General features: G+C 56.3%; 2 protein-coding genes across 2 annotated transcripts; one reads left to right on the top strand and one right to left on the bottom strand.

Annotated features, from left to right (window-relative positions):
• Positions 1-90: 90 nt before the first annotated feature.
• SPBR_00024 (uncharacterized protein) lies at positions 91-5613 on the bottom strand (the record flags this gene model as incomplete). Its single annotated transcript, XM_040758345.1, has 2 exons — positions 91-4864; positions 5072-5613. The coding sequence occupies 2 exons, from the start codon at positions 5611-5613 to the stop codon at positions 91-93; spliced, it is 5316 nt and encodes a 1771-aa protein (XP_040617973.1).
• Positions 5614-12445: 6832 nt separating this feature from the next.
• Positions 12446-14932, top strand: SPBR_00226 (uncharacterized protein; the record flags this gene model as incomplete). The annotated part of the gene is made up of 1 exon (XM_040758545.1): positions 12446-14932. One exon carries the CDS (start codon positions 12446-12448, stop codon positions 14930-14932), a length of 2487 nt encoding a protein of 828 aa, XP_040617972.1.
• Positions 14933-15084: the final 152 nt, after the last annotated feature.

Below are 15084 nucleotides of genomic sequence, written 5' to 3'. Positions count from 1 at the left end.
CTCCAGCATATGACAAATAAAAGACCAGGCCGGGACTAGTAAATGTGACGACGAAATGAAAAGGTACTTCAGAGAGAACAGATCCTGGGATCAAGGCAAGACGCCCTGGCGCCAGCGCTCGACACGGTCCACTTGCGGCGGCGACTGCATCGGCATTTGCATCGGCATTCCCATGGGCATGCCCATAGTGGGCATCTGCATCTGCATCGGCACCGGCATCGCGCCGTACGGGTTGTACGCAGGCTGGGCGGCACCGTAGACGCCGCCATAGGCCATACCGCTGTTGGCCATCATACCCTGCTGCGGCATCCCACCGTAGCCACCAAAGCTCGTGTTGCGGTTGGTCATGCCCATGCCACCCATGCCACCCATGCCACCCATGCCTGTGCCACCCATGCCCATGGTGTTGAGGCCAGAACCATAACTGGCATTCGCCATGCCCATGTTGCCCGTCGTAGCCGACGACGTCAAGTTGAGTGCGCTGGCGTTGCCCATGGGCCCGCCCATGCTGCCAGGATTGGCCCAATGGCCGACGCCGGGTCCGTCATGGTGTTGCCGCATGGTCGTGCGGTTGAGCATGCCGCCATTGCCGCCGGCACCGTCGTTGAGGCGGCCGCCCAGGAAGCCGCCCGACTTGGTCACGCCGCCACCCAGGCTGGTGTTGGAGATGGTGCGGGGCATCTGGGCGCGCATGGCGGCCATCTTCTGGTCCTTCTCAAAGGCCGCACGAGCGGCTTCCTGTTCGCGGCGGATGCGCTCGGCCTCGCGCGGGTGGTACGCACCCTGCGCCGCGTCGGCAGGGTGTGCTGAGAGCACATTGGCCATGGATAGGCGACGTGAGAGGCGGTCGGAACCGGTCAGTGCGTGCAGGGCCTGTCCGTTGACAGCCAGGCCGCCGCTGCCGCCGCCCGAACCCCCAACCATCCCCTGCTCCTGAGCTTCCTTCTCGGCTTGCAGCCGGCGCCGGCGCTGACCCAGCGTCTCCTCTTCTTCGGCAGCAGGTTGCTGTGACTTGGCCTGTTCCTCCTTCTCGAGCCGCTCGCGCTCCTTGGCTTCTTCTTCGGGGTCCACGAACTGGTTAAGGAGCTCTTCCGAGAAGGCCATGCTCACCGGCCGTGCGCGGGGCAGCTCGCTTTCTTCCTTCGCCTTGATCCGCTGCAGCCGGGCGGCCAGGGGCTCGTCCTCCACCTCTTCGACACCGTCGTCGGAGCGATCCTTGTCACCGTCAGAACCTTGGCTATCGGCTTGAGCAGCAGCGTTCTGGTTCAGGGCGGCGAGGGTCGGCGTCAGGTTGAGCATGCTCTGGCGTTTGACGGCATTGCTGCCAAAGTTGGGCCCCAGATACATGCTGACGGCAGTGTCGCGGCCTTGAAGGCGGTCACGGCGTCGGCTGAGAGGCTCGTTGTCTTCCAGCTCCTTCCTCTCCATGAGGCCGAGAGGACGGTTCATCTCGGCAACAACAGCGGAAATGTCATTGTGCCCAGCTGCCTTGGCCGCGAAGAGCATGCCCAGCGGGACGTCCTCGTCATCGCTTTCCTTGTCGATCGGCTGCATGGAAGGATCCTCCCAGGCGAGGTTGACCTTCTTCCCCTTGCGTGCTCGCCGCTCGATCTCGGCCACAGCATCCAGTTCCAGCAACGTCGAGTGCATTCCGTTGGGGAAGGCCTGGTTAATAGGGCGCGTGCGCAGCTTCTGCTGTTGCTTACGGAGTTGCAGCTCAGCGAGCAAAGTCGTCGGCGCGCCCTGGTAGGCGGCACCAACCAGTTCGTCCTCGTCCTCGTCATCATCCTCGTCTTCATCGTCGTCCTCATCGTCCTCCTCCCCCTCGTCCCTGTCGTGCTCGCGGTCATATCCCCCGTCGTCTGAGACCCGCTCGTCATCGTCCGGGGCCAAGACAGCTGCCGTTCCCTCGCTCAAGCCAGGTGATCGCAATGCTCCGTCAAAGTTCTTGGAAAGGCGTTTGCGGACGCGAGGTACCTCAAACTCCGACCGTCCATCGCCGACAGGCTCACTGACTTTCCGAATGTGGCCCATTATGGACATGAAAGAGCTGCGGGACTTTGATGTCGGAAGGTCTTTTTGCTGAATGGGCGAGATCCCCGGGCGTTTGGCGGCAGCACTGACAGCACTGGCAGCATTGGCGCCAGCAGCGCCAGCAGCGCCTGTCTTCTTCTTGGGTCGTCTCTTTTCGGTACCGTACACCTCCTTACCAAGATGGCCAGCAAATTGGTGGTCTGTAAAGGCGCCGACGGGCGCGGCAGCGGCGGCATCGAGGATGCTGTCAAGAGTATCCATGGCAGAGCCGTTCTTCACCTCAATGTTGGCTGTGGTGGATGGATGGTCAAAGAAGGCAGAGGCACGAAGCTGCGCGGGCAACTTGGTCATCGTCGACAAGCGCGACTTGCGTTTGTCGGCGTCTATAAGTCGTGACGGACGACGGAGGTGGTTCATATCGCCCGACTCGACTTCACTGGGAGTGCCAGTCGCAGGACTGACCTCAGCATCGGTCGTACCAGTCGGGTCGACCCCCAGCAACGACTGTCTTGTGGGCGACCTTGTTTGGTCTGTAGGGCCGCCGCTCAAGGCTGGAGACAGGGGGTTGGGAGAGACGGAGTCGGAAGTCAAGTTGGGACTGAGAGAATCGGATCCACTCATAAAGTGAGAACCAGCGTCGCCATCCATCGGATCAGGAAGCCAGACACGAGACGCCCGCTCCTGTTTCGGCTCTCTCAGTTCGGGGCTGTGTCCCGGCGTCATCATCATGCTCATGACCTGAGAGCGCCTTGCGTTGCGATCAGCCGCCTTGGGGTTTCTAGACAGCTTCTGAGGCAGCTGTAACATGGCCGGAACACGAGCAGGATAGAAGAGCATTTGCTGGCCGGTTTGAGGGTCGAGGTACGACGTCGGGCGAGGCGGCATGGGCAGGCGATGTTTAAAATTTACCGGCGGAGTCTCGCGAGCCGGCTCTTCGGAAGGCGGACGTTCCAGGATCGAAGGTGCGCCGCTTATGGACCGCCTCAAATTTGCCGTCTCCGGATCGCAGTGAACGCCGTCAAAATCGTCAAAGGCGAGTTGCGCCTGATCAAAGGTGCCACCAGACGCAGCTGATGCCGGACGCTCCAGTTCATTCTGATGATCTACGTCAGGCCGCTCTTCAGGTACCAAATCGCGACCAGCCGCCGCACTCTGATCAACGTCGGCCTCGCTGTTATACTCCTCCTTTGGTGCACCGTCCCTTGGAAACTGCACGTCCGTATGGCCGGGAGAAGTATAGTCGCGGAACGCCGCAGGATTCGGGACATATTGCGGTGGCGAAGCATAGCCCGCGAAGTCGGTCACGGAGGGTCGAGCGATGGGAGGAGGTGAGCGAGACGAGAGCAGTGAAGAGTCGGTACCAACAGACGAGCCCAGTGCCGCCAGCGGCACCCACGACTCCTGGTTAGGTGTCAGTTCAGCGTCTCCTGTCGCTGCACCGTCGTCGACTTCATCATGTGGCTCAACGTCAATATGTTGGTGCGCACTGGCGCGGATCGTGTCATCGTCCTCGGGGTCTTCGCCGGCAGCCATGAGACGGTCGGCCTCATCCAGAGCATCTTGTGTCAGAGTGGAGGGCGGCTCCAGTTCTGCAATCTCTGGCATAGATAGCTTGCCAGAGCGAGTACTGTGAATGGAGCTCTTGCCAGTTCCGTGACGTGAGAGGAAGGGGAAGATGTCATCGCCACCTGTGATGGACTGGTCGGAGATGCCGAGGATATTGGCCATCAGACTGCCATGGGGGCTGCCTATGCTGCTGGCCTTGCTGTTCGATCGCTGCCGGGTACCGCCGGCAACAGAAGAGCTGGGCGACATGATGTAATCGTAAGGGGACAAGGCACCGGCGCGTGCGGCACTGTTCAGCTCAATAATGGAACTTTGCCTCGAGAACTGTCGACGCAGGGGCGGCGCCTCTGTTGGATCCGCAACCGACGTGCCTCGCGAAGACGCCTGGCGGATGCTTGCCGCAAGAATCGAGGAGCGTCGGCTGTCGCTGCGTTTCAGTTCCTGGTGGGCCTCGCGGATGGCTGTCTCGATGGAGCCGGTGCTGGAGAGTTGCTCGGCCGTTTCCTCGAGTTGTGCAATGTTGCTAACGATACTAGTGGAGCCGCCGTTGGGGTCAGGAACGGGCTGTCGAAGCGGTAGATTGCCGTGTGAGGAGGTCGTGCGGACAATAGCGGGCTGCTGTGGCAGCGGCGGCGGGGGCGGCGACGACTTCTTCGGCTTGACAGCCTTCGGCTGGAAGAACTTTGCTGTGGACGACGTGGTTGCGAGAGCGCCAGCAAGGGGTTTTGCGGCGCTGATGGAGTTCAGGGTGTTCGAGTAGGTTTTCTGGGTGGCGTTCTCTTCGCCTTTCGCACGCGCATGCGGCGTGGCACACTGTGTCGCAGGGCCGGAGTGTTGTTGTGATGATGCAGGCTGTGGTGCGAGCTGTGGTGCGAGCTGTGGTGCAGGTTGCGCTGCAGGTTGCGCTGCAGAATTCAGTGCAAGAGTCGGTGTCTCACAGCGTGGGTGGGCGTGCTGGGCCTGAGAGGGCGCCGTACTTGGCGTCCCAGAGGCGCTGTCGGTATTGCCGATGCCGTAAAGGACATCCGCTGTGCTCGTACTCGTCGAGTCACTTGAAGTCGCGATTGTTGTATTTTCGTCGCTAGTACCATTGTCCGATGTGGTGCTTTTTTTGGACCTCGTGTCCCTGAGCGCCCCCTTTTCCGTTGCAGCGCCGGTGGCTCGTATTGGCCCTGGTGATTGGGCCTTTTTTGCCGTGTTTTTAGCGGACACAACCGCACACACTGTGCCTGAATCTGGCTGTGGCGCTTCGCCTTTTTCGGACCTGCAAACAATAACAAATAACAAGCTTGGTAAGTGACTGGTCTTTCAACGTAGTGCGGCCACTGCAACATGTGTTTTTTTGCAGTTTCCTGTCTTGCACCGGTGGCATGAACTGGGGGACAACGGCAAGCGAATCAACGTCGGACTGAATCAACTCCCCGGATAACTATGTGAGAAACCGACAAAATGGGTCGCTTCCATTGCTTACCCTGCAGAATTAGCCATGTCCCCAAAGCTCAACATTGAGTCCTGTTGGCTGCCGCTATCGTCATCAATGCACACTGCGTCGTCTTCGGCCACGGCACAACTGCCCACGCTGGGCAGACTCGGACGACTCCACGAGTCGCCGCCGTCCAGTGACGACAGGGGCGTGAGAGGGTTCGACGTAGCCGCGCCTAGCAGCGACTGGAAGCCGGCCGACGGTTGTGAGAAGGAGAAGTCCGAATCGGACGGGGATGCAAGGCGAGACAGTGGTGATGCGGACAGGTCGTCGACCGGTAGTACGTGCGCCGGCGTTGTTGCTGCTGGTGTTGTTGTTGTTGTTGTTGTCGTCGTCGTCGTCGTATCGATCTCGGAGATCTTGCCGGTAATGTGGCAGTGGTTTTCGCTGTCCCCTTGGGCAGCGTCGTCGTCGTTCTTATGTGCTTTGTCTGTGGTTGTGATTGTCGTGGCGATGATGTCGATGGCTTGTGCTACAGTTGGTTGTTGCAGTTGGTGTGGAGGCCGCTGTCCGTTACTTTCCGTCGCCATCGTGGTCACCTTTTGTACTGACGATAAGATCGGATCTGTTGCGATGCCGTCCCTAAAAGTCGTCACGGGCTATTGAATCGACTTAATATGATCTAGAGAACATCTGTACGGTCAAGACGAGCTCTCAGAATCGCTGCAGGGAGGGGTGATGAGTGAAATGGGCGTGAAGGGTGCCAAAGAGGGTTGTGCAAATCGCGGTGGAAGAGCGATCCTGTTCATATGAGGCGCAAAAACAAATGGAGATGCAAGAGGTACAAGACGTGCAAAATCAGACGGGAGGGGGGTTGAGAGGAGCATAGCTCAAAAGCCAGCCAGGCGCAAAAGACAAAAGAGAAATGGAGGGATGTTTAACGTTTGACAACACCGCCAGCTCGACAAGGAATGCAAATCAAAACAGAAGACGAGGAGTGCAGAAGAGGTCTGGAAACCGCGGGCGAGGAACGAAAACGAAACGAGACACAGAGCACAGAGGAACAACGGCCATAACAATTAGAGACAATGGGGGGATTGCGAGAATGCAAGAGAGGCAAAAGAAATGAGCGAGACCGTGACACTGGAATTAAGAAAAAGCAGATGCAAAATGGAACCGATGACGAGAAGCGGTGGTCCAGCAACGAACAAGGAGCCACTTGAGCTAAATCGGCGTGGAAACAGTCTTCTGGGGTCTTCTTCAAAGTCTTCAAATGTATAAAAATCGTAGAAACCACAAGAGCAAAAGGACCCAACTAAGAACGAGAACGAGTCGAGACGAGAGAAAACGGGGACCAGTGTGCCCAACAAGGAAGGCCCATGACACATTCCAATCTGTGTGCAGCTCTGTGCTCCACGTTCCGTGTTTTCCTCATGGCCTCATCCCTGTCGCCTCGTTTTTTCTGTTTATTTCTTAAATCTTTTTGGCTGTGTTGGAGAGTCTGCCAGAGGGAGACAAGACGGCAAAAAGTAGGCAAGGTGAGGGAAGCAAGGTACAATATCCCGGACGTGAACCTTAGGCAGGGTGCAGGGCACGAGAGGCAAGGGGAACGGGAAGAATAAAAATTCGCGGACGGGATATAACAGATTGACGTACCATTAATGTCGGGAAGACATGCGACGGATGTGACGAGAAGAGAGTAAAAGGCCATGCCTAGTATGGCCAGGGCGTGTTTTCGAGAAAAGCAGAGGCAGCGATGTAAGTCGCACGACAACCTATCGTTGTTCGCTGCTGTTACTGTCTGCAATGTGGCAAATGTGCCACAGGCACAATTTGAGAAACAAAAAACGGTCCTTTGTTGATGTCCGATGGGAAAGGCATATTATGAAGGCGGTAAAAAGTGTTTCAAGGCGGAAAGGTCAAAGAAACCCAGGTGTCAAACACGGCCTGGACACGACAAAGGCAAAGCGGTAGCAGGTCCAAGCAAGACTTCCGGTGCCTTGCTTTTCTTTCGCTTTTGTGGTCGGCTGTCGCAGGTCAATGAAAGCTACAGAGACGATCTGTAGTGGTCGGCGGCAAGTCTAAATTCTAAAACGACGGGTTTAGGCTCAGAAATTCCTGCCAAAAGATCCCGAACCGGTGGGGGAGTGCAACCGGGTGTCGTCCACGAGTAAATGCATCTATGGAGTATTTCGCATATGAAGCAAATTGAAGATGAGGCCACAAACGACAAAAGGAGAGACAAAGACGACCAGCACAAAAGATAAGGAAGGAGATGAACGTTTTACATGCGCTCGATGAGGAAAGAGGTGGGCGTTGCTTCCGTCGTCAGCGCCTTCCCTGTGTATTTTTTTACTCCCAACTGTTATCTTCGCACCTTCCCTGTCCACATTTGATAATTTATGCGACCTGTTCCTAGACCTGCTCTTTCCATTTACCACGTAACCTACCAGGAGGCAGGAGCGATGCCCGGCACTTCAAAGCATGAGTGTTCCTTCCATTTACAATGTATTGACAGAGTACTCAGAAACCGATTACACCAGTCGCGTTTAAGATGAAGGGCAGTGTGCTCCAACTAGAAAGTCCCCAATGGATATTGGCAGTAATTACCAGGGCAGAGTGGCGGAGTGTTCGTCCCGGCTGAAAAGTAGAAACCAGGGAACGACGGGGCGAGATTCAAGGAAGCCCAGTTAGGTATTGCTGCAGGTTGGGGGCCCTGGGCCTTCCTACTTTGCCTTGTTTTGCGTGACGAGGAAGGAGACGTCGTGAACCCAATCAAAACGAGAAGGTGCCAACCCAGGAGCCAGGTAATTACCGCTCATAGACGACTTCACATCCAACTGGACTCGTATCAACCGAAAATACTTGGTAATTTAGTTCTCCATACTCAAAAGTACTACGCCGTGAAAGGATTCTGTCTGTGTTGCGACGCACATCAGCATACGTCCTTCGCGCAGCCAGGCCAGGACGCGTTCCTTGTTCGTGGATTGCATAGCGTCATCGATATATTGCATTTTTTGGTCCCGGTGCAACCCTTGTTCGTCGTCGTGCGGCGCTGCTGAGTGCTGACGTTGCAGCCAACCCGGTCGAGCAAATAAAACCAAGATCAGACACTCACCACAATCGGCTTTCTGTTTCGCGATCTTTGTGGTTTTTGGGGGCTCCAGAGGGAAAAGCGGCCCTCTGTCTGCGCTTGGCAAATATGTTCAGGATCCCCGGTACCCTCTAGAAGTGACAGCCCATTTTGTCGGTTTTGCGCCGTCTGTTTCACCATCACCTACATCCTGGTAAAAGGTCCAAAAAATCTTCACTTACCGAAAGCCTGGAATACTGAAAAAAAAACTATACACAACGGTAAAACGGGCAATCTTATGTGTTCCCCGCCTTCGTCGTCCTTCTCTTTCACGATTGCTGGGTTCGCATAGGACTTGTTCCTTGTACAGAAGTAAGATTTGGCGTGTTCAACGACATTGGGGAATCCTTTACGGCCGGTGCGATTTGAAGACGCTCATGTGATCTTCGCAACCATCGCAAAATGTTGAAATAAATGCACCGTAGAGCCAAGGTAGGTACAATGTACTTACAATGCCGATATCTTGCTTGAGCAGACAGTGTTTTCTTGGGCAAGAGAGACTGACACGGGTGGACGCGAAGCGGGAGGCTAGCTGAGGCTCGGGGCGATCAACCACGCGGTCGTTCCTGTCACACAAACTCCGATTTGACAGTGGCCAGGCCGACCACACGTTCCCTTGTAAGATATCAATCAATACTTGATTAGCAACAGGTCACAGAATGTCAAGACGGATATGCTATTGACATAGAGCCGAGGCTGCTAGTTTTATCTTTGTAAGTGCACAGGGTGCCTCGGGGATATGGTGGGAAGCGGTAAATAGCGAATTGGTACGCACAGAGATGGGAGGCTGTGGCTTGTGCGAACTCGGTTTGGCGATCGACTATGGATCTAGATAAGCAGGCGTAACAGTGTTGTCTGCAGCCTTCTTCTTATCTTGGGACTGGCCTGCCATTGCAACGTCAGGCAATAATCTTGATAACTCGATAGGCTTTCCGGTCTAGAGGCTAGAACGGACGATTCCGGCATACCTTATCAAGAATCCCGAGGAACCAAATCATATCATCTTTGTCTCTCGGCTCGAAATAAGACTGCATGTGTGATGATATCGTGGGTAAAAGCAGTGTAGGTATCCAGCACCGTGTTGATAGAAGAAAAACGATAGAGGATAAACTTGCAGTGAGATTGGAGACTGTACAGTATCGTGTAATGCAGTTGTGCTTACAGATCCTAGAGAAAACAAATCCAATTACTTTGCAGGCGACAGTTCACTCTTGCTGAATAAATTATTGTGTTTTCCTTGCGTTAGTCGGGCAATTTTTTTAAGAAAACGATAACATTTATTTTAAAAATATAAACGGAAGAGATGAATAAACGAATAAATAGATGTAACAATATCAAAATAAATTCGACGAAATTATGACCTTTCCCAATATTTTAATTTAAAAAAGGTGACCATGTACAGCATGGCAACATACAACATGTGTGTATCGTCTTATTTTTCAATTCTTCCCTCACGATGTCGTGTTTCACACCACTGTATGCGTTGTACTTCTTCACCGCCTCCTTGCCGATCGGCATGCGACAACTGAAGTCGGCAAGAGGTTGATTTCGTTCCTTGTTAAAGAGAGGCACAAGGTTTTATGACAAAACCAAGAAAAAAAACGACAATGCCAATCGTTAGACAGCAGGGCGTGCATGTCCTTTGCATGCAGGATTCGTAGACGAATGGTAGACTGACTGAGGCGCCGACCTCTCACAGCTGGATGTTTGTGTCCCATGAACAAAAGATTCTGCACCGCTCCTGAACTCCACATCTTCGTCGGTGCTCGGAACAGGGGCCGTGCAAGTCAACTGCCACGTGCGGCTCTACTTGAGGAAGGAAGCTTGTAAGAATGGTTACGGTCGATGAGCTTTCGATGGCGTTACCTGCTCTTTCCAGTTCCGCCACGGATCTTTATGTTTCGTCTGTCGTGCTTACTTCTTCAATTTGTCCTGCTTAGTATTGCATACGGTGCAGGATCATAGGCGGCTAGGCGCAGTGTTAGTGCATAGAACGGTCTTGAAATCCACAGAATCCATCTACATCGTACACCGCTCGTCGATGTTGTCAATGAGGAAAGCAAAGCTAGGAAAGTCCCAGACCAGGCACTAGCATGCCATCTGGCAACGGATTCTTCCCCGCGAACCTTGACAAGGAACGACAGGAGTAGTTTACCGGGGCAGAGGTTCCATCGTTTCCCGTGCGGGAGTAATCAAAGGAATGGACAAAAGTGGTTGTTTTGGTGTTGGAGATCCATGGTTTTACTTTCTTTTTCTTTCATTTTGTCATGATGAGGCCATTCCACATTGACTAAAAGGACAGCCCATTGCATCGAACCAACCAGCCAACGTGCCCAAAGTAGGTGAACCAAGGTCGGCTCGTTGGCTGGGTTTGGGTAGGTGTTGTGCCCAAGGCGTAATCCTTTGCTGTTGGCTAGGGATGTGATAATTTCGGTGAACCTGGCGTGATGCCAGGCAACATTCCAGACGGAAAACTTGCAGCGAAGTGTCGCTGGCTGCTGTCGCGAATCGACGTTAATGATCGTTTCTTACCAAGATAAATAATATGCAAACTGGCTCCCTGTAAACATGGGCGACACCAGGCGCCTTGCATCTGCAGGCCAGCACGCCTCTTATCATGTATTTCTCTCATCTGGTTCTCCATCTCGTCCTTTTCTTGTCGGCGATTGCAACGAGCCGGCATTGGGCTTTGTTCCTTCATATGGAGAAGGCTTAGTATGTTCCTGGCCTAGAGACTAAGGTTGACAGATGAAAGAGTGACATGAGATGGTGAGATTTGTTGGTTTGCACTGTGCAGATGCAGATGGTGAAGCATCTACAGACTGTGCAACGCAAGGTCAACTGACTTTCCTTGGGTGAGTCACGATGCATGCCATACCAGCCTACAGTGGGGGCACCGGCGGTGTCGGCGAAGGAAAGAGAAGGCCCCAACTGAACTGACACTGTGCCCGTGGCGGGCGGCGAACACGAGGGCCGCCCGCTGTGGCTTTCATAGTGGGAGGCGAAACTCTAGAACACCCGCCTATCTCGTTCGCTCTTGCCCCCCTTTGCGCTCCTGCCTCAGTCTTGCTTTGTTCTTCTTCTTCACATTGGCAGGTGCCTCGCGACGCTACTTCCGCAAGCGTTGCTTTTGGCGGCATCCCCTGACACCAAGGAAGAAAGAGCGAACGAAGACGAGTTGGTGGGCGACCGTAGTCCAGTTCGCGCCTTCCTACTAAATTTTCGCTTCCCAAGAAAACTATCGTGGACTTTGCTGACGTGCGGCTAGCGCATTGCATTTGAAAGCAGCCAATTTCGTGTCCTTTTGCCTTTTCCTCTTTCTGCATGCTCTGCATGCTCCTCACGCCAGCTGACCGCCTATTTGAGGGGATCGTGAACCAAACGGGGAGAACCCGCTCCACACTCTGCTTTTCCTCACCTCAGGCCTCCACCAGCCAGACGTCCCCGACTGCCCACGAGAACAATCCGACATCATGGAGTAGCATGGAGTAGCGGAGCCGTTTGCTCGAGGTGTACTGCATCTTCGGACGCCTTTGCACCCCTTTTCCAAGGTCGGCCGTCTTGAGTCTGCGACGACGTCCTCTTTATCTTTCGTCTCCTCCCGCACCGAGTCCGTCCCACAGCGTCTTTGGCACTCTGTCCCCCATCTCCCGGTTCCTCGACGACACGCCCCTCCCCTGGTCCTTTGATCACCGTCCACGACATCCCTGGCCGAGCACAGAGAGTCTGTGTTCGAAGAACAGGCGCGCAGAGAGACTTTGCCAGAAGTACTGCGACTCGAGTCCTTGATCGGCGAACACAGTACGAAGACGACGCAGCAACTGTTGTCTCATCGCAAGTCTGGGGAAGCACGCGCGCACGGCGCACGGCACACAGCACACAGCATTACAGAGGAACAGAAGATCAAAAACAAGAGACAGCGGAAACAGCACAAGTAACAGGCGCGACACAAACAACAGGCTCATCTGAAAAACCATGCCTCTGCTCTGATTCCCCACCGACGATCCAAGTCTTGTCCTCTCCCTTGTCCTTTCCCCCATCAAATTCGAGATCGGTAATCGGTCACCCCCACGCTCGTTTCCTGGCTGCATTGTCCACACCTTTGCCTCACCTACTCGCCTCGACGCAATCGCCCCTTCTGCCGCCTGGTCTCGACAATACAGTCGTCTCTCTCCTCGCTTTTGTCGACGTGGGCTTCAACAAGCATCTTTCCGTTTCCCCTTTTTTACTTGCAACCCTAGGAATACCATAGTTATCCGATCTGTCTCAATCGTACACACTCCCCCTCCATGAGTGGGACACCGACCAGCACGGGGCAGCCGGCCCGCCGCCGGTTTGCCCCTGTCCCCATCGAGACCACCTTTGAGCGTTTCCGCAAGAACGTTTCGCAGGCTGCTCCGGCCGTCCCTACCGCTCCGACCGCCGAGCTCACACCGTCTCCATCTCCCCAGTCCGAAGCACCGCCGCCAACATTGTGGACATTGGACCCCAGCCGTCTTCCGGCGCGAGCCAAGCCGCGTCGTTTTGCCCCGCAACTCATCGAGTCGTCGCGCCGCTCCCGCCGCATCGGTGACATTGGCCCTGCCACCCGGCCCACCGACAAGACCGACATTACGCCCTACCACAACCACATCTATGCCCCCAAGGCCCGAAAGAAGCACCGCAAGGTCCAGTCCCTGGCCCGTCGTGAGTCCTGCGACGAGGAGACCGCTGCTCATGTCTTTGAGATGCTGGCCCGCGAGGCCGAAAAGCGGCTGCTCGAAGAGGCCGCCCTGGCAGCCTTCCCCAACAGCCGCGCCCGTGCCGGTGGTGCCGAGCATTTCGTGATCCGCGAAGGCTCCGACGACGACGACAGCTCCGAAGGTCAGGGCCGCAGCCGCGAAGCGACAGGACCTGGCCCGCACGTCCACTTGCGCACCACTACTCGCCGCACACGTCGTGATTCGTACACGGAAGACGTGGGCTGGGCGCTGCGCGAGATGCAGGAGCACCACGAGCAGCTGACCAAGGTGCGCGGGGCCTCTTTTACGTCAGGTTCGCCGTACATCGCACCAGGAAGCGAGGCTGCGGCGCCGGCCACGCCTGACAATGCGCATGCCCGTGCCGTGTCGGTTCCGCGGCCCACACAGCTCGACCGCATTTCCACCTTTGATTTGGACCAGATGAGCATCGAAAGCCCCCCGACCGACCCCATCTGGACGACCACGGCGCGCCAAGCGACGCAAGACTCCGCCATTCATCCCATTGGCGAGACGTTTATGCCCTACATTCCTGAGGAGCCGCTGGAACTGCCCGGTATTAACGAGGGCTTCCGGGGCATCCCGGCTTACGCCCGCAAGCTGCGGGAAGCCGAGGGCGATGTCGACGAGGATGACGACGAGGATTTATTACGGCAAAGCGCCACGCCCACGACGCGTCCAATTGGTGAGACATCTATGCCGTATATATCGACCGCATCCGCTGGAAACGCGGCCACGGGCGTTGCTCACACATCTGCTCCGTCTGCTCCGTCTGCTCCGTCCGCTCTCTCTGTCCCAGCTGCCACAACCACAGAGGTCCGGGTCACACCCGACACAGCCACCCAGATTCCGACCGAGACCAGCTTCCGGGGACGCAACGCCTATGCTGGCTACCGCAACCGCGACCTGTTTGCATCGGAGCGCGACGTGCACAGGCTGCGAAAGAAGTCGCCGCCCATGCTGGGCAAGGAGCTGGTGTTCCCCAAGTGTGCGTCGCCGAAGCAGACCAAGCTGGAGCCTGAGTTCTTGTGGTCCATCAACGACGTCATGGAAAAGTCGTCGCACCAGGACGAGGGGCAGGGCCAAGGAGGACAAGGGAACGCCGCCAACGGTGGCCAAAGCAGTTCCACCAAGCCCGCTGGACAGCATGGTCTGTGGAACGGTCTTTGCATCGCCAGCGACAAGACGCAAGCCGTTGTCCCCCTGGAGCGGCCTGCTCTCCTCGAAACCCCCTTCCCGCCCAGCAGCCCCGGCGACCCATTTGCCCGCGCCTTTAGCCAGAGCGCAGTGAGCGGCGACCTGGACACCATGTATGAGGAGCCATCCCACATCGACGGCACGCAGTCGTCGCATGGTCACCAGGGTCCCGGCCTCCATGGCCTGCACAGTCTGCATGGGCTGCATGGTCTCCACGGCCTCCACGGCAAGACCACGCACGCCGAGCCGAGAGGACTCCACATGCTGGTCGGCCTCGACGAGCGTCTACGGCAGGAAAAGGCCGCCGCCGAGCTCGAGGAGAGCATCGCCGCCGAGTTTACCGACAGGTTTGTGACGCAGGTCTACAACTACCTGTCGCTCGGGTACCCGTCCATGGCGTGGTCCTACGACGACGAGCTGTCCAAGATCTCGCGCATCCCGGTGGACGAGCTGTCGCAGGACGATCTGAGCGGGAGCAGCAGCGACGGCGGTGACGGCAGTCAAGGCAGTGGGGATGGGGGACAACGGCCCGTCTTTGCTCGCGGCTCCTCGGCCAAGGGCCACATCTCTCTCGACGACGACGACCGCGCGGCGGCCTTGGCGGCAGCGTCTGCCACGTCTTCGGATAGCGACGGTAGTCCCCCTCCCGACGGCAGCAGCAGCAGCAGCAACAACAGCAGCAGCAACGGCAGTCATAGCAGCTACAACCACGACAGCTACCCGCGCTGGCGTGCGCTCAAGATTTACATTTACGAGTGGGCCCGCCAGCACCCCGACCTCAACAGCATCAGTCCGCTGGCCTGGGGCGTGCGGGAACGGCGCGGCAGTTGGGGTGTGTAATGCATCTGTTCTCCGACGGCGTCGACCGCGACGTCGATTATATGTTCTTTGTTGTGCCGCATTCCTCTTCTTGTCTGCTCATTTTCATTGTCTCCTTCTTGGGACCGGGCCGAGTATGCGCCTGTTTAACGACGTCTACGACACTGCATCGT

The sequence above is a fragment of the Sporothrix brasiliensis genome (genome assembly GCF_000820605.1).
Source record: "Sporothrix brasiliensis 5110 chromosome Unknown Cont19, whole genome shotgun sequence".
NCBI classification, from domain to species: Eukaryota; Fungi; Ascomycota; class Sordariomycetes; order Ophiostomatales; family Ophiostomataceae; genus Sporothrix; species Sporothrix brasiliensis.
The sequence above is the reverse complement of the archived record's forward strand: the minus strand, read 5'-3'. Positions and strand labels throughout refer to the sequence as shown.